The sequence below is a fragment of the Rana temporaria genome, chromosome 12 (assembly GCF_905171775.1).
Source record: "Rana temporaria chromosome 12, aRanTem1.1, whole genome shotgun sequence".
In the NCBI taxonomy this organism is placed as follows: Eukaryota; Metazoa; Chordata; class Amphibia; order Anura; family Ranidae; genus Rana; species Rana temporaria.
In genome coordinates this window covers 68,837,253-68,857,272 of record NC_053500.1, presented here as the reverse complement: position 1 = coordinate 68,857,272, position 20,020 = coordinate 68,837,253, and the positions used below count along the sequence as shown (strand labels likewise).

Below are 20,020 nucleotides of genomic sequence, written 5' to 3'. Positions count from 1 at the left end.
ATGCTGTACATGTATGTACTACACATGAAAGGTCCATGTATTTCCTTACACGTGGGAGAAGAGGAAGTGAGAGGAAATCCCCTCACATTCCTATTGGCAGATTGGTGTCACGTGGTGACAACTTTCATGACGTCCCAGTGATAATGGTGAGTGGTGGGGGGGGGGGGGGGGTCCTGAGTTCTGGTAATGTGTGAGGTAATTCCAGGATCCAGACAGAGGACAGCCCCCCTCCCTCTCCCCTCCTCATATCACACGTCACAGTTCGGAAAGAAAAGGGCCGAGCAGGGAAAATTCCTGCGCTGAGAAGTGAGAGAGAAAGCCTCTTATGTCATTTCCTCTTTAACTCAATGAATCCCTAGACAGGGAAATTCCGGTACGGGGGAGGGGGAGGGGAGGTGTGCAGATGAGTGGGCGGGGCCTAGACGTACAAAACCCTTTGAAGGTGTGTGAGTCGAGCAGAGAAAAGGATTGTGAGGAGAGCGGAGAATCGGGACTATTGTACGACATCAAGTTTTCATAGTCCGGGATAACTACACCAAACATGAAGGGGATCTTTATTATCATCGCCATGCTCATCTGTGCAACCGCCGCTGAGTCGGTGAGTGACCCCCGCCATGGACGGGAGACCGGGACTTTACACGGGGGGTATGGAGGGGCTGTGTGTGTGGGGGGAGGAGATATACAGTCCGGGGGGAGACGGGGGAAGTGATTCGGGGATCTATAGAGTGCTGGTGATAAGAATTGAGAACTTCTACAAAGTACTTGACTTTGATTTTTTTGGATTATTTAGTAAATTGAAATTTGTGGATATCAATATGACTTCTGTATGTTCCCACATGTTATAAATGTTGTTTTTTTTCCTTCTATACTTCCATGGTGGGGGTCCTGCTTGTGACATTGGAGGATGAAGTAGTCATTACCCCCCCCCCCCTCCTAGGAGATGTAGTAGTGTTTTGGGGTGTCCAGGGGTCCTTGCCCCCAGGGATGTAGTAGTGGCCTTTGGGGGTGTCCAGGGGGTCCTTGTCCCCCCCCCCCCCTGGGAGATGTAGTGGTCTTTGGGGGGTGTCCAGGGGTCCTTGCCCCCAGGGATGTAGTAGTGGCCTTTGGGGGGCGTCCAGGGGTCCTTGCCCCCAGGGATGTAGTAGTGGCCTTTGGGGGGCGTCCAGGGGTCCTTGCCCCCCCCTGGAAAATGTAGTGTCCCTTGGGGCGTCCAGGGGTCCTTGCGCCCCCCCTGGGAGATGTAGTGGCCCTTGGGGCGTCCAGGGGTCCTTGCCCCCAGGGATGTAGTAGTGGCCTTTGGGGGGCGTCCAGGGGTCCTTGCCCCCAGAGATGTAGTAGTGGCCTTGGGGGTGTCCAGGGGTCCTTGCCCCCCCCCGGGAGATGTAGTGGCCTTTGGGGCCGTTCAGGGGTCCTTGCCCCCAGGGATGTAGTAGTGGCCTTTGGGGGCGTCCAGGGGTCCTTGTTCCCCCCCCCCCCCCCTGGGAGATGTAGTGGCCCTTGGGGCATCCAAGGGTCCTTGCCCCCAGGGATGTAGTAGTGGCCTTTGGGGGGCGTCCAGGGGTCCTTGCCCCCAGGGATGTAGTAGTGGCCTTTGGGGGGCGTCCAGGGGTCCTTGCCCCCCCCCCCCCTGGAAAATGTAGTGGCCCTTGGGGCGTCCAGGGGTCCTTGCGCCCCCCCTGGGAGATGTAGTGGCCCTTGGGGCGTCCAGGGGTCCTTGCCCCCCCCCCCCTGGGAGATGTAGTGGCCCTTGGGGCGTCCAGGGGTCCTTGCCCCCAGGGATGTAGTAGTGGCCTTTGGGGGGCGTCCAGGGGTCCTTGCCCCCAGGGATGTAGTAGTGGCCTTGGGGGTGTCCAGGGGTCCTTGCCCCCCCCCCTGGGAGATGTAGTGGCCTTTGGGGCCGTTCAGGGGTCCTTGCCCCCAGGGATGTAGTAGTGGCCTTTGGGGTGCGTCCAGGGGTCCTTGTTGTCCCCCCCCCCCCCCCGGGAGATGTAGTGGCCCTTGGGGCATCCAAGGGTCCTTGCCCCCAGGGATGTAGTAGTGGCCTTTGGGGGCGTCCAGGGGTCCTTGTCCCCCCCCCCCCCTGGGAGATGTAGTGGCCCTTGGGGCATCCAAGGGTCCTTGCCCCCAGGGATGTAGTAGTGGCCTTTGGGGGGTGTCCAGGGGGTCCTTGCCCCCAGAGATGTAGTAGTGGCCTATAGGGGGGGGGGCGTCCAGGGGTCCTTGCCCCCAGGGATGTAGTAGTGGCCTTTGGGGGCCCCCAGGGATGTAGTAGTCATTGAGCTGTTCCTGTGGAATGTCTAATCAGGAGAAGCTCTATTTATAAAATCTTGCCTCTCCTCTCCTGTGTTTCTCCATCACAGAACATGAGGTTGGCTCTCTGACCTGGCCCATTGTTCCAGGCAAATTCCAGCACCTTTCTTTGCAGATGTCATTCTCTTGGTTAATGTGCTATCCAAGTCTCAGCCACAGATCTACCCCCCGGGGGTGAATGTGGGGGTGCCAGGAAAGCGCCACTAAAATCTAGGAGCTTGTTCCCTGTAATGTCTCACACATCTCCCTAATATTTGATTGGGAAGTGTTGCTTACTCCAGTCCTACAGACCACCAATGCAGCATGGGATGTTGAATTTGCGTACAATGCCACACTTTATTTTTAGGCTTGTTCCATGACCTCGTTCCTTGCACCATGGGCCCCAGGAAATACTGACGACGTCACTCATTCCTGCCTCTTGGCCAGATAACATTTTGGCACAGGAATTGTATTTGCGGTGACTTAGAAGATATTTAGATTCCAGCTTGAGAATGGAATTTTTTTGTCTGGGATAAAGTAAGCTCTTGACTGCCTTATTAGCAGATGTAGAGTCTTTCCCCCCTGAATGTATCATTCTTTTACACGGTCACATAGTTGTGTAAAACGAGAGGCTTTGGATAAAGGGGGCAGGATGTGGCGTGGTGGGATACATTTTACCTGACCCCAGCTGTGTCTTCAGGAGTGTCACAATAAAGCATCTGTTAGTGTTTGGAAGAAAGTTCTGCCTAGACATATGCAGGGATTTCTTCTATTACAATGGTACACTGAATGTACATATAAGGGGGGAAAACAAAATGGGAGGGAAACAATCCACCACCATCCCCTTCAAGATGCCTGGAGTTATTTGGCTTTGATGTCACGGTACATTAGTGTTGCAACATAGACCATCCTTTCTTGCGTAACGTCACGTGAAAACATTTTCTTGGAATTTTTTTTTTTTTTCTCCCTTGATTTCCTAAAATGGGTATCCTTCCTGCTTTGTGATTTCCCAATACCTAATGCTGTGAAGTTTTCAGTGCGGACGCTGAGATTTAGGTTTCCATTACTGCTCAGAAAAGAGATTTCTGATTTCACAATTTAAACTTCGAGTTAATTTTTCGTGCAGTTTGGCCTGTTTTATTTTAGGACTAGTGACCATTATAGAGACTATACAGTCCCAAATGCTTATAATCCCCATTTACAATATTATGTAAGCATTTGCTATTCTATAATTTCCACGTTGGTCTGTAAAGGACTATAGTACATCATGGAGACCTTTCCTGTTACGGAGACTTGTATAATACTTCAGAGAGGACCTATAGATCCATTTGTAAACAAAACGGTCTGAGGCTTATATGATGGTGTAAAGCGGAGCTATAGGACATTGCGCAGACATTATTCACACTTATATAATGGTGTCCTCGAGACCAATGTGTAAAACATTCGTCACTAAGGCTTATATAATGGTGCAAAGATTAATTCTGGAACGTTGGTGAGACAATAGTCGCTAATGCTGCGTACACAATCGGAAAATCCGTCAAATGGATTCCCCCCCCCCCCCCCCCCGACAGCTCAAACTTGTGTTGCATACACATTCGACCATCAAGAACGCAGTGACGTAAAACACTTCAACGTGCCGAGAAAAATGAAGTTCAATGATTCCGAGCATGCGTCAAATTGATTATCGGAATTTCCTCCAAGAACTTTTATTTTTGTAAAACCAGCTCTCATTTTTCTTGGCGGAAATCACGACAGAAAAATTCCGATGGAGCCTACACACTTTTGGAATTGCCGACCAAAAGCTCACATCGGACTTTTCTTGGCGGAATTTCCGATCGTGTGTACACAGCATTAGGCTTGTATGATGGTGTAAAGCGGAGCTATAGGACATTTCGCAGACATTATACACTTGTGTAATGGTGCAAGGATAAATTCTAGAACGTTGGTGATACAATGCAGTCACTTGGACTTAAGTAATGGTTCAGAAAGGGACTTTGGACCGATGTAGAGGACTACAGTCACTAAGGCTTATGTAATGGTGCAATGTGAATTCTATGGAGCCACTAAGGTGGGGAAATATGTATTTTATTTTTTTTATAATGGTGCTGAAGTCTCTGGCCCTCGAGTGAAAAGTTTCTGCGGCTATATTGCACAAGTCATTGAGTACCAAACTTGCTGGGCAGGGGTATGCCAAGTATGAGGTGGTCTATTGCTAGCCATGGTATTGCTCTTGTAATATTGGTCAGATGGTTGCCATGGGTAGAAACTTTGGGAAAACCCAACAGGTTTTTATGGTTGCACTTCTTTTTTAATTTTTCTCATGTACAGAGCTCTGTGTTTTTGTCTACACCGATCTCTGGGCTGTGAATGTACACATGCGATCAGCAGGGCCTGGCTGTGAATCATTGGCTGGGACTTGATGACAGTTTACCATCACAGCGGGTGTCGGTGGAGAGGCACACATGCATGTGCCCTAGACCCAGAAGTAGGCAGTGATGTATGTGTACATTGCTTTGCCTATAGTAGCTGCCCATCCGCAGTATGTTATGGGCGGTCGTTAAAATGAAACATCAGTTAATTATTTTTGTTCATCTTTCCATCTAATAAATCCTCTGTCCTTTGTTTTAACTTTGGATAGTAAAACCTTTTTTATTTTCTGCCAGTAAATACCTTATACGGCCAACTTCCTGTTTCACACTTGTGAGTTTGCCAGGAATGGAGGGGTGGTGAGTCATTAGAGGGCTAATGAGAGCTGCAGAGCTGGAGGTGTGCTTCTGTGTAAATCCTGCAAGTGAACATTTCAGCAGCTTCATCTGCCCACAATGGATGCAGCCAGACTCGGTGAAGAGATTTGTGCAGCATATTTGGCAAGTACAGAATCGCAGTGTGTGTGTGTGTGTGTGTGTGTGTGTGTGTGTGTGTGTATATATATCACACACACACACACACACACAGTGGGTTGGAGAGAAGTTTCAGAATGGAAAAGATGGCTTTTATTACAGATTGTGAGCAGACTGCAGTTCCCCTTTAAGCAGTTAAAGAAGGCCAAGCAGACTTTAAGCCTATGTTCACACGCATGTGGTCCTGGCAACGATAATTCCTGCGCGTTTCCCACACTGCATTGCAGTCGCACTGTTTGCGATCCATTGCTGCTGCCAATACAAACTTGGTGCCTCAAACTGGTTGCTGTGGTTTACCAGTGCTCTTGGTGCCATAGGCCTTATGTTTCATTTGATTATTTCCCTCCGTAGGTGCTGATGATTTCTTTCCTGTGCTAATGGGAAAAGATTTAGTTACTGTGTGTGACAATCTTCCTGACACATTTTGGATGCAGGCCCTATGAAGCGCAACACTTTAAGGGCAGAGAATGCTCCCACGATCAGTGATCAGTATAGAGTCCCAGCTTTCTAGGTAATATAGCATATGGACCTTAGAACTGGGTTCACTGTCCTTTTGTGGGCATTGAGTTGTAGTTTATCTTGAGTAAGGAATGTGGGTGGCAGTGTTTGAACCCAGTTGGGTAGACTGTGCTCTTTTCGGAAGCAGTGAGGTATGGATGCTACAATGCTTTTGACCTATGCTTCTAAAGGGGGGTGGAGGGGGCTTCAATTGTACTAGTTCAAAACAAAAAGTCAGCCTGGCAGTTCAGAGAGACGAGCGCTTATAGATTGAGGCCCCGCTAGGGTTATTGTTCTCTGGGTTCCCCTCATTTACATATAAATGATCCTGCAGTTTATGAGGTACGAAAGTGTTCCACTTAAAACATCATTTCCGTTGGAAGGATTAAATTACCATAGTCTCCACACATCAGCGCAGGGCCCCTTGTTCATTAGCTAAATCATTAATTGGCTACATGTGAACAGTTAACCAGCGGAGTACCCGACCCACCATCCTGTGTATGTACTGGCTGCAGTCACATGGAGGTTGCCTCATGTTTGGAAGGATTGGCTTTTCTTCTAGTCTGACTTTAGTAGGCTGTTCGCTGGTTTGGCTTGTTTGGCTGACAGACCAGCAGGTTCTTCATATATAAAGATGGCCAACATCGGTAGAAGTTTTTGTTTAAAACTTTGTCTTTTCAAAATGATCTCCAGAGAGTCCAAATTGGGGTAACACAGCAATAGAAAGTGAGGGAGGGGCGTGGCCGAGCCGAGCTGGAAGATGGCTGCCTGATCACAGAGCTCCTGCCACCTCAGAGCCCTTATCAGTTTTACCGGCACATTTCACCCGCTTTTCCCCACCAGAAACATGGGCACAGCATCGAGGCAGTCCTCCGCCTCCCGCTCCCGTTCCCCCCGGGAACACGGCGAGCCTCCTGAGCACAATATCCCGGAGATGTTCCGGACCGGCCGCGGGAACATGGCGGCTTCCCGCCAGGGAACGCGAGGAAGCCGCTCACAGACCTCATCTCAGGGGCCAGAGATCGTCCTCTCAGCGACCCCGCAAGCTACCCCCCCGGGAGCTCTTGGAGGACCGGACCCCGCACCGACCCCAGTACTGGCGTCACAAACGATCACCATCACGGATCTGAGGGCGGTGGCGACGGACATCAAAGAGGCGCTCGCGGCGGCCATCGCCGACCTGCGCCTGGAATTTAGAGCGCTGGACGGGAGAGTGCAAGCAGTGGAGACCACCCTGGAGGACCACGACCTAGTCCACCAGCGCTCAACGAGGAAAATAGATGACCACACACTACAACTACGAGAGGTCAACCGCCATCTGGAGGACCTCGAGAACAGGGGAAGACGCCACAATCTGCGCGTGCGGGGCCTCCCGGAGACGGTGGAGAGCGACCGGATCCGGCCCGAAGTGACAAGCCTCTTTAACTCAATCCTCCAGAGACCACCAGACACGCAGATCACCATGGAGAGGATCCATAGGGCACTGCGCCCTAGAGGCAGAGACACGGACCCCCCCAGAGACATCATATGCTGCCTCACGGACTACGGCGTGAAGGAGGAGATCCTGAGGCGGGACAGCGCCTGCAGCACGGAGGAGCCCCGATCCAATTGTTCCAGGACCTCTCGGGGATCACCTTGAAACACCGCAGGGACCTCAGGCCCCTGCTGGAGGTCCTGCGGGCGGAAAACATACCATACAAGTGGAAGTTCCCTTTCTGTCTCTCGGCCTCCTACCAGGGCCGCACCGTACAGCTGAAGGTTCCTGAGGACCTCCCGCACTTTTTTGAAACCCTGGGTATACAGCCCGTCGCGGTCCCTGAATGGTATGCCATATACCGCCGTTCAGTGGGCCGCTGGAATGGACCTCAGGCAGACAGCATGGAAACGCAACCGACGGGACACCGTAGAAGAAGATCTCACTCCGGCTCCCGCAACTCGACTGCAGCTCCGGTGCCCAGGAGGGACCGAGATCCACTGTCCTCGCCAGGGTCACGAAGAGCCCGAAGAGACCGTTGATCGCCCAGACACCTGCACTCAGAAACTGTTACCCACTATGTTGTTGGCGTGTTAAGGTGCCACGTTGGGTGTTTACTAACTGTTAAACTTTGCCTATGGAGACTGTGCCTGAACTCCCAGTACCTCATAGAGGCTGCTAGACTACGCGGCTTCCCGCTCTGACTGTCGCCACGCCCAGCAAATTACACCAGCGGCCTCCACGCCTTCGAAGTGTGACATCACGAACTAGTCTCCCCCTGCAGCTCTATGGAATCCCTGTGACGTGGCCGGCCTCCGCACTACATCCCCCATGATGCCCTGCGCCCGCCTTCGCCGCCGGTCCCCCGGAATGTGCCCCGGCCTCTTCCGGCGCGCCCTGACCGCGCCACATCCGGGGAGACATAGCTTCCGATGGACCCGAGGCCTCAACACAGGAGCCCCAGCCCTGGATGCCCGTGCCGGATCGCCTCTCGTCGCCTGGACCGATGTTGCCGACTGGACCATTCTCCATCTACCCCCGCTCCCAGTGTGAGGCATACAGCTACACTGCGCAAGACCCTCGGTGAGTCGGAACGATGTCCCCGTCCGGGGAAACTCCCCCTACATAGCAGACTGTGTCACTCTCGAGGGGCCGCGGGCAGGCAAACGACACGAGACCCGAGCGCTCCTTCATCCGGACCTCTCGGCGCCGGCGGGCCCCCGCTCCCCCGTTCCGCCTCACACGCAGAATACCCCCGCAGACTGTCCCACCTCTACAACACCAGATGCTGGAGCGGACATCACTGATCGCAACCCGGACATTGGTTAAGTATGCTCTTGTTGTCCAATACTCCCGCTATCCGGTACTCCATCTAGACTCAACGCGAGCAGACTGCTGCCCGGCTACTGGACATACACACATATTAGTGGACGTTTAACGGGGTCTTGGGACCGGGAGGTTTCGCCGGGGGCGGGGGGCGGGGGTCTCTCTCTCGCCGTCCCCCCGCGGGCGGGTCGGCTCCGGCGATTCGGTGGCGGCTCGGCCGCGGGGGGGGGGGGGGGGGGGCGGGGGACGACACGCTTTGCGGCGGGCCATGATGCAGGGACCCGAGAACGTACGATATCACTAATTGCAAACCCCCTATGGCAACGAAATAGGCCCATGGTTCAACCGTGCCACCGCACTCATCCTCAGCTAGGTGCCCCTGGGATCTCACCCCTTGCGACAACGCAGGGTTGACCGCTCTGGGGTGGCAACACGAGCTCAGGTTCTACTTGGGAGCTACTAGTAATTTTTGTTCACCCTCGGCGGACGTTTTCTGGCTGGAACTCGGCCAACCCCCGGACGGTACCGCGCGGTGGTGCCTGGACCTACCCCTAGGTGTAGGTGCCCCGTGCGGCCGCAACATACCGATTGTGTGTTTCACGGTAGGCAGGTGGTGGGACACAGATCCCCCCATCTAATCGGTTTTCTCACCCCCTCCCGTTGGAGGAGGGTTTTTCTTTTGGTATCCACTCCAGACCCCTCCCCTTCCCCACGAACACCCCCCCTCTCTCGCGAGGACCCTCCCTCCCCCCCCCCCCTATCCCCATCCAACTCCGGGATCCAGTCGGGTAGTTGCCCCGACAGCGGCTCTGCCCTCACTCCTGTCTAGTCTCGGACCCTAGGGCTGCCTCCGGGAAACCCCCACCCGAAGCCTACCTTCACCCCGCCACAGCTCAAAAGTTCCCAGCCACCCCCCGAGCTACTGTACGCCTGTAGAGACGATCACAATGACAGACCTGACGACAGAGACCACTAGCCCCACACTGAAAGTGATTTCGGTGAACGCGCAGGGACTGAACCTTCCAGAGAAACGTGCCCAACTCCTCCTGGCCATGCACCGAGCCCGGGCAGACGTGGTGTTTGTGCAGGAAACGCACTTTAAATCAGGTGCCACACCCAAACTGCACAATTTCCATTTCCCGCTTGTCCACCACGCCACAAACTCCCATGCTAAGACGAAGGGGGTCTCCATACTGGTAGCTAGAAAATGCCCTTTTACAGTGTCAGAGTCGCTGGCTGACCCGGAGGGTAGGTACCTGTTCTTGAAGGGTTCATACCTGAACCGAACCGTCACACTCGCCAACATATATGCACCCAATACGCGCCAGGTCCCTTTCTTCCGATCCGTATCAGAGGTACTGACGCCCTTTCAGTCAGGAATGCTGATATTGGGGGGTGACTTCAATGTGCCCCTCAACCCAGCACTGGACACGTCCACGGGCACATCATCAACCCCGTACGCAGCTCTGAGGAGGATTAAAACGATCCTCCAGGACCATCTCCTCCACGATACATGGCGAGCTTTAAACCCCACGGGCAGAGACTACACATTCTACTCGGCCCCACACAACCGCTACTCCCGACTCGACTACCTACTGGTTAGCCAGGAAGATCTACACAAGCTGACTGCTGCGGACATAGAGCCCATGTTCCTCTCGGACCACCACCCGGTATCAGCGACACTGACCCTTCCCCCCTGCCACCCTCGAGCGAAGGTGTGGAGGCTAGATCCGTCACTACTCACGGACCCGACAGTAGCTAAGGAGCTGAAGGAAGCTCTCATAGCGTACTTCCGGGAAAACAACCCAGACGACACGTCCCCGATCGTAAACTGGGAGGCACACAAATGTGTGGTCCGGGGCCTCCTGATAGCCGCAGCCGCCAAACGCAATAGGGAACGACGCAAACACTACAACACTTTGTTAGAGAGGATCGCGCGCTTGGAGTCCGCCCACAAACACTCGCTAGCTCTCGCGACACTGCAGGAACTGAACCAGGCCAGGGCCGAACTCCTGGAGGTTATAGGTAGGAAGATTAAACGTAGCTACGCCCTAGCTAAGAAATCCTTCTACGAACACGGTGACAAGGCCGGCAAAATGCTGGCGAAAGCCCTGCAATCCAAAAGAGCCAAGGCGACCGTCCACTCCCTGACAGACGACCAAGGCCGAAAAGTGCAGTCCTCCCCAGACATCGCTAAGCTATTCGTAAAGTACTATTCCAGCTTGTATAATCTACCCTCCCCGACTGCGCAGAACGGTATCAACACACGACAAGACCTAATTGCCGACTTTTTACGCCAATACAGCCCTACCAAGTTGACGGAGGAGGCTAGGACGGAACTAGACAGGCCCCTAAACGGTGATGAGGTGGGCCTAGCCCTCAAACAACTGAAAGCGGGCAAAAGCCCGGGCCCAGATGGGTTGACCGCTGGGTACTACAAGGCCTACGCCGAAGTCCTCACACCTTTTTTCGTCTCGGCTTTCGCCTCCTTCGCCAACACCCAAACCCCTCCCCGAGACTTATTGTCCGCCCACATAGTAGTCATTCCCAAGCCAGACAAGGACCCGACCGTAGTGACCAACTACAGACCCATTTCGCTCCTCAACGTGGACCTTAAGTGGTTCGCTAAGACGATTGCGAACAGGCTCCTCCCTTATCTGCCCAAACTCATAGACCTAGACCAGGCAGGCTTTGTCCCCGGCCGGGAGGCACGGGACAATACCGTCACGGCTCTAAATATACACCACTGGCTCACCTCCACCGGGTCCCCGGGGTTTTTCCTCTCACTCGACGCGGAGAAGGCGTTCGACAGAGTGGCATGGGACTTTATGCGTGCGACCCTCGAAGCCACCAATCTCCCGCCGCTCATGCTGAACTATATAACTATGCTCTACGCGGGCCCCACGGCGAGGGTCAGCGTGAACGGCCACCTGTCGGACGCCTTCTCCATCTCGAACGGGACCCGTCAGGGATGCCCCCTCTCCCCCCTGATTTTCGTTCTCACTCTAGAACCCTTCCTACGACGACTCAGGGCGAACCCGACGATCAAAGGGATTGACATAAAAGACCGGACCTACAAACTCGCCGCGTTCGCGGATGACATCCTCCTATTTCTAAGAGACCCCCTCACGACTATCCCCAACCTCCTGAAGGATCTTAGAGAATTTAAATTCCTCTCGAATTTGCAAATCAACATCTCTAAATCACGCGCTCTGAACGTCTCCCTGCCCCAAACCCTGTGCGACCTGTGCCAGGTAAACTTCCCCTTTAAATGGAGCGCCAGAGCCATCACGTATTTAGGGATACAGCTCCCCGCCTCCCTCTCGAACCTATACGCCCTCAACCATCTGGCGCTGCTCCAAACGGTAGTGAAGGACTTGAGGGGATGGTCCTCGAAACACCTGTCTTGGTTCGGTAGGGTGGCGGTGATCAAGATGAATATCCTCCCCCGGATACTGTACGCCATGCAAGCAATCCCCATCAAGCTCCCCCCGGCGTTCTTTTCATCCTTTAGGGCGGCTTGCACGACCTTTGTATGGCGAGGCACCCACCCCCGCCTGAGTTATGCCCGGCTCACGGTCCCCAAACCACTAGGTGGCCTAGGCCTCCCGGACCTTCACAAATACTACCTGGCCTGCAGCCTCACCAGAATAGTGGACTGGGCCACCAATGGGACACACAAACAGTGGGTGGGGCTGGAACAATCGTTCTCTTCCCTCCCACTGACGCACCTGCCATGGGTCTCACGAAGCAACACCCCCCCGGCCTGCAGGGACCACCCCCTCATACTTCCATCGCTGCGGGCCTTCCGGGAAGCTTGCACCAAATACAAGCTGTCGGACCAATGCGGCCCACTGACCCCCCTCAGACTGAACCCTGACTTCCCCCCCGGGCATGCACCCAGCCTTTCTGGCAGACAGATGGCCTCATGGGTCGGTACAGGCGGGCCAATTCTTTACCTCAGGTAGACTCATGCTCCAAGCAGAACTGGCAGCCAAGACTGACAAAGACGAGTTCCCTTTCTGGACATACATACAAATCAGACACTTCCTAGACAGGACGGCCCCGAGCCTCCAATGGTCTAGACCCTGCTCCCCCTTCGAGAACCTATGCGCCAGTAAGGGATCACAAAGACACCTTATCTCTATAATCTACGGCTTACTGTTTTCCACGCACTCGTCCAAAATACACTGGGCTAACCAACAGTGGGAGAGGGATATCGCTCTTGATCTCACGGAGGTGGAATGGGAAGCGGTATACAGACGGGCCCACAAGGGCTCGGCTAACGTCCAAACTCAGGAGAACGCGTACAAGCTCCTCTCCCGGTGGTACAAGACTCCGCTCAAATTACACAAAATTGATCCTACGCTCCCCGAAATCTGCTGGAGATGCCACCGGGAGACGGGCTCTTTCCTCCACATATGGTGGACATGCCCATCACTCACCTCATACTGGATGGAGGTCCACAACTACATTGCACGCATAACAACAGACACACTAGAGTTTACGCCTGCGCAATATCTTCTCCACCATGCCCAGACGCTCCCGAGGGGCTACAACCGATCACTGGCCATGCACATGGTGAACGCGGCGAGGATGTGCATCCCAATTAGGTGGCTATCCCCACAACCACCCTCGCTAGTCGACTGGTTCCAACGTATCCAAAGAACAATGGAGATGGAAGACCTTATCCATCAAGCCAATGACAACCCTACGAGGTTCAACGAGACATGGGCTTGTTGGAAACACTTCACTACGACAGCAGACTACAGGACGGCCTGACCCTGACGACTCTGACCCTGAAATTTGCCCTCCTCCTCCCCCGCCGAGCTGTGGCGGGCTGCACTTCACCTCCAGTCCACACCCCTTCCCCCATTGTCTGCTCCCTCCCCCACCGCCCCAATCCCCTCCCCCTTACCTTTTTATCTCTTTTTTTCTATCTTTTTGGTTAAACATACTCACGCCCTCTCCTGTTCGCAGGGACGTCTCTAGGCGGACAGACCCGGCCACCAGAAGTGAGTTAAGGTTAGGGAGATAAGCCTAGAAACTCACCCTACATGTAGGTTATCACCTGTGGCCGGCTTTCCACCACCACCCTCGATAAGCCCTAGGGCTAGTTAGAGGGATCATTACACGTTCTCTCCCTGGAAGCCCTACCCAAGGCTTAGGTTACTCCACGTTGTTCTCGCATTCGGCGCATCAACGCCACCAGCCGTAATACATACACACGCACAAGCATATGGGACTGCTGGCCGAGGCTCCACACGATGGCTGCCACATACGACTGATGGACTGCCGCTATATGATGCTTACCTATGTTCTACCAGTGTAAGGGTTAGCGGCTGCGCCCGCAGGCACCCACTTTACGTATGTACGAACATCATTGTGCCATGTGTCTTGTAAATTGTTACTGCTGAAGAGTCAATAAACACATTTTGGAACAAAAAAAAAAAAAAAGAAAGTGAGGGAGCCGTCTGTACGCTAAATCATCATTTTGGTTGGAGTTCCATTTTAATTTGGATCAAGCTTCCTGACAATAGTTTGTGCAGTACATCTATTTTCCATATTCTAATCTAGTTCATTGTGCAAACAAGGGAGGAGCAGTTGAGTACCTTTTTTACACCCTTCCCATGACTAATGATTACTGCCAAGTCAATAACTTCTTTATTTAAAATCTTTCTTGTTGCCAGTACTGCACGTCCATTGCGTGTTCCTCCCCTCGCTTAGTAATTTCACATGTGCATGACACATCTCTATGAACAGAACAGCTGCAGTACTATTCATTGCGAGCCTATGGTGAATGTTTGGAAGAGCTGGCCTTTGTTGTGCTTTCACATAGAGTAGTCCTGTATGCAGCGCAGGGCTCCAGGTGCCTTTTACATGTAGGGTAAACAGCCTGTGCGTGTCTACCTATTATGATGTGTTCATGCTTCACATCCTGACCACGTCATTCCTTAGGACTAAGACGACTCTTCTTTGTAGACCTTTTACTCTATAGATCTTTACTTAACCAGTCTTGGCTGCATGATTTTGTGCTTGGGGTGGGGGCGTACCATCAGGGATTCTTGCCAAAAGTCCTGCATTTAAAGCCTAACTCCAGCTATAATCTAGTTTTGCATAGTGGGGGAGGGTTGAAATTTTGTTGGGTTTCGAATGCTGTGTCACTTCCTTGTCTACCTGTCACTAGACCGGAAGTGACAAGTCTCTTCTCATGGGGACATGAACAGCTGTAAAATCCTGAAGGATCTAACCATCACTCTTCTAAAAGTTGCACCTCATTTCCGGTTTTGCCAAATGGGTGGGCAGAAATCTCACATGGGCTTTTGGTCATTGGCCATGAACTTGTTCTGCATACACATGGCAGAACTTTTTCAGCCAACATTCACCAAATCACGTGAATTCTGCTCTTTACCGCCACCGTTTGGGCAACTTCTGCTATTGTTTGAACTTTAGCATTGGTTCTGAGCATGCGTGTTTACTTTGGACTTGTGTACACACGATTGCATTATCCTCCATCTGACATTTGTTAGTTTGAGAGCATGCACAGCGAACATTTGTCCAATGGAGCGTACAGTCAGATTGTCTGCTAAAACACGTCCATCAGACCGTTGTCAAAGTTCGATCGTGTGTATGGGCCTTTACTGTTCCCACATTTTATATTAAAAAGATTATCTTCAAACTTTCTATTGCATTCATAATTCCCTACCTTTGTTAATTTGGTACATTTTAGGTCCAAATGTTTATCTTGCACCTGAAATACTTTGTTATGAGACAGATCATCTCACATGCCTGCACAGCTATGAAATCATCTCCAATCTTTGTTACTAGTGCATGTTGGCAAATGAGAGGCCCAGGCTGGCTGTTCATTGGTAACACACATATTCCACAAATGTGCAAGGGTTTTTTTTTTTTTTTTCTTCTATTCTGAGCAAGTAGATGCTGCAAGGAGGTCTTGTATCCACTGACATGGTCGTGATCCCAGTGCCAACATATTCTGTTCCTTGGATTTAAGTGTCTCATAACCAGGTGGCGGAACAGCCTCTGGTCCCCTTGGGGTGGATATTGTCGGAGAATAAAAGCAGCAACATCAACAGACCATGCACATACTTTTTCATGGAGTAGCCCATGTTCCTCTCTGCAGGGAACCGTGTACTGCCCTGGGTACATTTTATTGCCATGGCATATCAGTTCTAGAACACTTATAATATGATGACAGCTGACCAGAAACTCTAGCAATTCAACTGAAACATAGGCAAAATCTTGCATGCCAAATAACTTTGATCCAGGCCCCCATAGAGCATAGCCAGGTTGGTGACTTCGCTTTTCAACTCTTTACCAAATACAGCCCAGCAGCAGTATGTTGTCGCGGTCATCCCTCTCTGTATTTTCTACTCCTGTCAGCAATCCCTTCTTTTTATGGTAAAGTCTTAAGATTCTTCAGTCACAGTAAGTAGATTGAAAATCGGTGAGCAAAGTATTAAAATGGCATGTCAAATTATCCCCCTGAATCTGTTCTATAGTGCTGTATTAGATTTATCTTGATTGCATCTGACCAGAGTTGGCCTCAAGATTGATATTTTCGAAGGAACTATGTAGAGTGCCATTGCTGACCCCCCCCCCCCCCCCCTCCAGTTGTCATGCTGATTAATTGTTCCCGTATTGTTGCTGAGTCAGAATAAGTATGCATGTTGGGAGTGCTGACTCTGACCTGTGTGCTTGTTCCAGGTCATTGTTTGATTTCAGAGACCGCCAGGAGGCTAGAACTTGAACAAGATCAGCAATAGCAGCCTCTAGTTTTCTCATTCCAAGCTTGGATGGTGGGTCACAAGTTGTGCATTTCTATGTACTACCGAAATACTCCTTGGAATCCTGAGAACGGTCAGCCATTATGTTTTGCCCAATATCATAAAATACAAGTGTTTTCTGCTCTGCCCTAGGAAAGTCTTGCATGAGTTACATAAAGTAACAGGTATCTTGTTTCCTTTTGAAATGGGAAAAGTACAATTCCCTTTATACAGGTTTCACAAGCGCGTACAGACATGTTTACCTGAGAGTGAAAAAGAATAGCTCTATTGTACGGGTGTACTTTGTTCCAACAGGTGCTTGTCCCGTGTTCCAACTGCGTTATCTCCTTTTACAGCTTTCTCTGATTTGCTTTACTTGATCAATTTGCTGGTCTGAGATGCTTTATTGTAGGTTATGATTAGTTTGACTCCTTGTATACAAGCAGAGTATGAAGTAGTATTGTCCTTTCAGCATTTTGCCATAGGATATGAGGGTAAATGGGCTATTTTTTATATAAGCTTGTCTTCCTTTAATGTAATGTGCCAGTAGAACTTTAAAGACTAATGTGTGTACAGTATTGCACTACTTGGGGGGGGGGGGGGGGGGGGTGATGGTTGCTTGCTCCTTTATTGGCAAATCATGTGGCATTGGTCATGTGATCTTTGCTGCAGGAGGACAACTGACTGGCATCCTTGAATAGCCAGCCAATTTGTGTCTCTGCCCTACAGGATAACTAAAGGCAAAACCTTTATATAAATAAGAAAATAAAATGGCGTGGAAGTGTTTAGGACGCCTATTAGATGTTATTGCTGTCTGTGTCGTTGTTGGAAATTCACTTTGTCATGCTTGCCATTAGCATAGCAAGTAAAATGAGCTTACATTTTAGGTTGTTCCCAGAAAAAGTAAGAGGGGGAATCTAATGTGGACAGGGATTTCCTCACTTCCTGTTTTTAGCTATGGGACAGGAAGTAAAGGTAAATCTCCCCAATGGGATGTAAGGCTGCATTCACACCTGAGCGTTTTGACGCCTGAAGCGCGACGCTCAAACGCTAGAGGGGGGGAAAAATACATTATTCCCTATGGAGATGGTTCACATCTCCACTCCAAAACGCCTGAAGCTCAAACAAGTTTCGGACCCTTTTTTTGTCGCGCGAATCGGGCATTTTTCAGCATTTCTATTTCCCATAGGAAGTAATGGAAACGCTCGCTTCAAGCGACTAGCGCGACAACGAGCGTTTGCTACGGGCGTTTTGTTGCTTTAATCAATAGAACATTTCACCCAGGCACAAGATAAAAAAAATCTACCAACATGGCAACAAGTGATGAAAAGATGATGATTTTTTTTCCTATTGGCTAAAATAAAAAACGTCAAAGTACAAAAACGTCGGACGACGCTGTATGCAAACGCGCAAATAAGCATGAATATGCGCAACAAAACGCTGGAAAAAACGCCAGAAAAAAACAACCGAACGACCTACGCTCAGGTCTGAATGCAGCCTAAAACCTGATGGATTATGACATCCCTTACTCTATCATTTTTTTTTTTTTTACCCCCCCCCATAGTTCTACTTTCACTTGCCGAGTTGAATGATTGGCATGTGTCTCCTCCAATCAAGTGCTATGCCTATGACCACTTTTCTTGATCCAGTGTGTGTGTGTGTGTGTGTGTGTGTGTGTGTGTGTGTGTGTGTGCCCCATTCAACCTGAGTGTCTTTGCAGGGTTTCTCTATGCCTGACATGCAGAATCCTTGTGTTTGATTTTAATGTGAGCGCCTGCAGATATGCAGTTATACTCCAGTTTTTGCACCTAAACTGCCCTACCTGGCCCAGCTCAGGACGCAACACAATGGCAGAACACAACTCCTGTAGAAGCAACATTTTATACCAGTGTGCATAGAGCCTGATACACATGCAAACGGCTTGTAAAACGCCTAGAACTCTGTTCGTGTGAATGCAGGCTTTATGCTACATTTTAATTGTGTGTGTGTGTGTGTGTGTGTGTGTGTGTGTTCCTTGTATGCACTTTTCTGAACCATAATTTATTTTTATTACTTGGAGTAACTAGATAAGGTGGTCTCCTCCTGGGGAGGTAAACAGATTGTCCCTTTTCTGCATAATTACTTTGTGCCTATTTCTATGGAGCCTGGCACTATTGGTGTGCAAATGACTTTACACTGTAATCGGGAATCTCTGCATGATCCCAGGTCTAGGCAAACAACTCATTCATTACTGATAGCCATGGTCAATAGACTAGAGGTCAGGCAATGAAATGGCTTTCACCGTAGACACTTTTATTATGCAGTCTACTAAAGTGTTAATTTCCTGTTTCCAAAGACCAAATTGGGCATTGTTTGTCCAGCAGCAAATGTGGTCCAAGATGTAGGCTGATGGTCTCCTGATCTATCCTGTACAACAATTGAAGGGTGGACAACCTTGGCATGCCAGAAGTTGAGACTACAAATCCTGAGAGGCAGCTACAAGCAGGACTTTCAAAGACAGAGGCATGATAGAGTTTGTAGTGGCTACCCCTAGTCTATAGGCTCTTCGCTGAGAATATAAACCTTTTCTGGTCACACCTTCCCTTTTCTCAGAATATTGAACTATTCTAGTACTTCAGATCAGAAGACCAATTTAGAGCGTGTTGGGTTGTTCAGGATTTCTTTTTGGTAGTAACAAAAAATGTCTTCAGTTCAGTGATGCTCCCTTCCCCAGTGTTTCTCATTAATTTCAGCTTCTAACTTTAAGATCCGTTCATCACTAAATTTTGGATTGTGTGGCAAATGCATACATCTGCATGGTTAGACAGGGTCAAGAATTGCCCCCCTGTGGATTTTGAAGTCTGTAGAATTTCTATTCTATAAATTCACTTCAATTTAAAACACCTTGTGGAGGGTATTGCAGGGATGATAATGTGCTGTGATTACCCTTGTTTTGCTCTTTTCACCAAACGTGTACAGACAGACTCTGAGCTCTGTTCTACTCCGGAAACCGCCCCCCAGGCTTGGAATCTCTCCCTCCATGGAGTTTAAGAATGAATCAAAGAAGGTATTTCCTGTCTCCAGTGCAGATTGAGGGGCTGGCTCGGCTTTCCTCTACAGCATGTTTCTCATTTCAGTGCTCTGATATCTGCATATAACAAAATGCATCACATGGATTTCTCAAAACTGCTCCTTGCCTAAAGTTTAAATCTCAAAATGGCAATGAAGTTTACAAATGGCTACATTGCATTGTCCCACCAATATTTTTGATTGGAATCACTTTTTTTTTTTTCTTCCTCCATTGACTTGCATGTGCCACACTATAGCAGCCATTCTCATTGGGATTATGTGGAACCCTAGAGTTGCTCCAGAGATTGCTGGGGGTTCCTCGAGTTGTGGCTGCCCTTCCTCTTTATAGGGCCTGCATAGACTCCAGTGTCACTTTGCAGAGCTGGCAGCATAAAGACCAAAAAAAATCATGTTTGCAAGGGGGCATTCTGACATCACTTTAAAACGTGCCATTCTTTCCCCTTGCCACCAAATTTTAGCAGGGTTCCTCTGGTCAAATTTTGAAGGACGAATCGCATCAGATGTTGGAATGTGCGCCCCTCACTTCAGTGCTATTTTCTGTCTTCTCCAGCAGGCTCTTGAAATGACACTATTTGTGCTCTTGGATTTAGGCTTACTGGATGGCACAAGCAAGTGAGGGGATGTTGTCTGTCTGTAGGCCTCATTGCAAACAGTCATGCAAGTGGACTGCACAGAGGACT

General features: G+C 50.4%; 1 protein-coding gene across 1 annotated transcript in view; it reads left to right on the top strand.

The window, feature by feature from the left end:
- The first annotated feature begins 428 nt into the window (after positions 1-428).
- The window catches only part of LOC120919244 (syndecan 4-B-like), a 28,967-nt gene continuing 9,375 nt past the window's right edge, over positions 429-20,020 (top strand). The window contains exon 1 of the mRNA XM_040331308.1: positions 429-598. Coding sequence (XP_040187242.1) covers positions 542-598 — 57 coding nt within the window. The 5' untranslated portion in view covers positions 429-541. The remainder of the gene's footprint in view (positions 599-20,020) is intronic.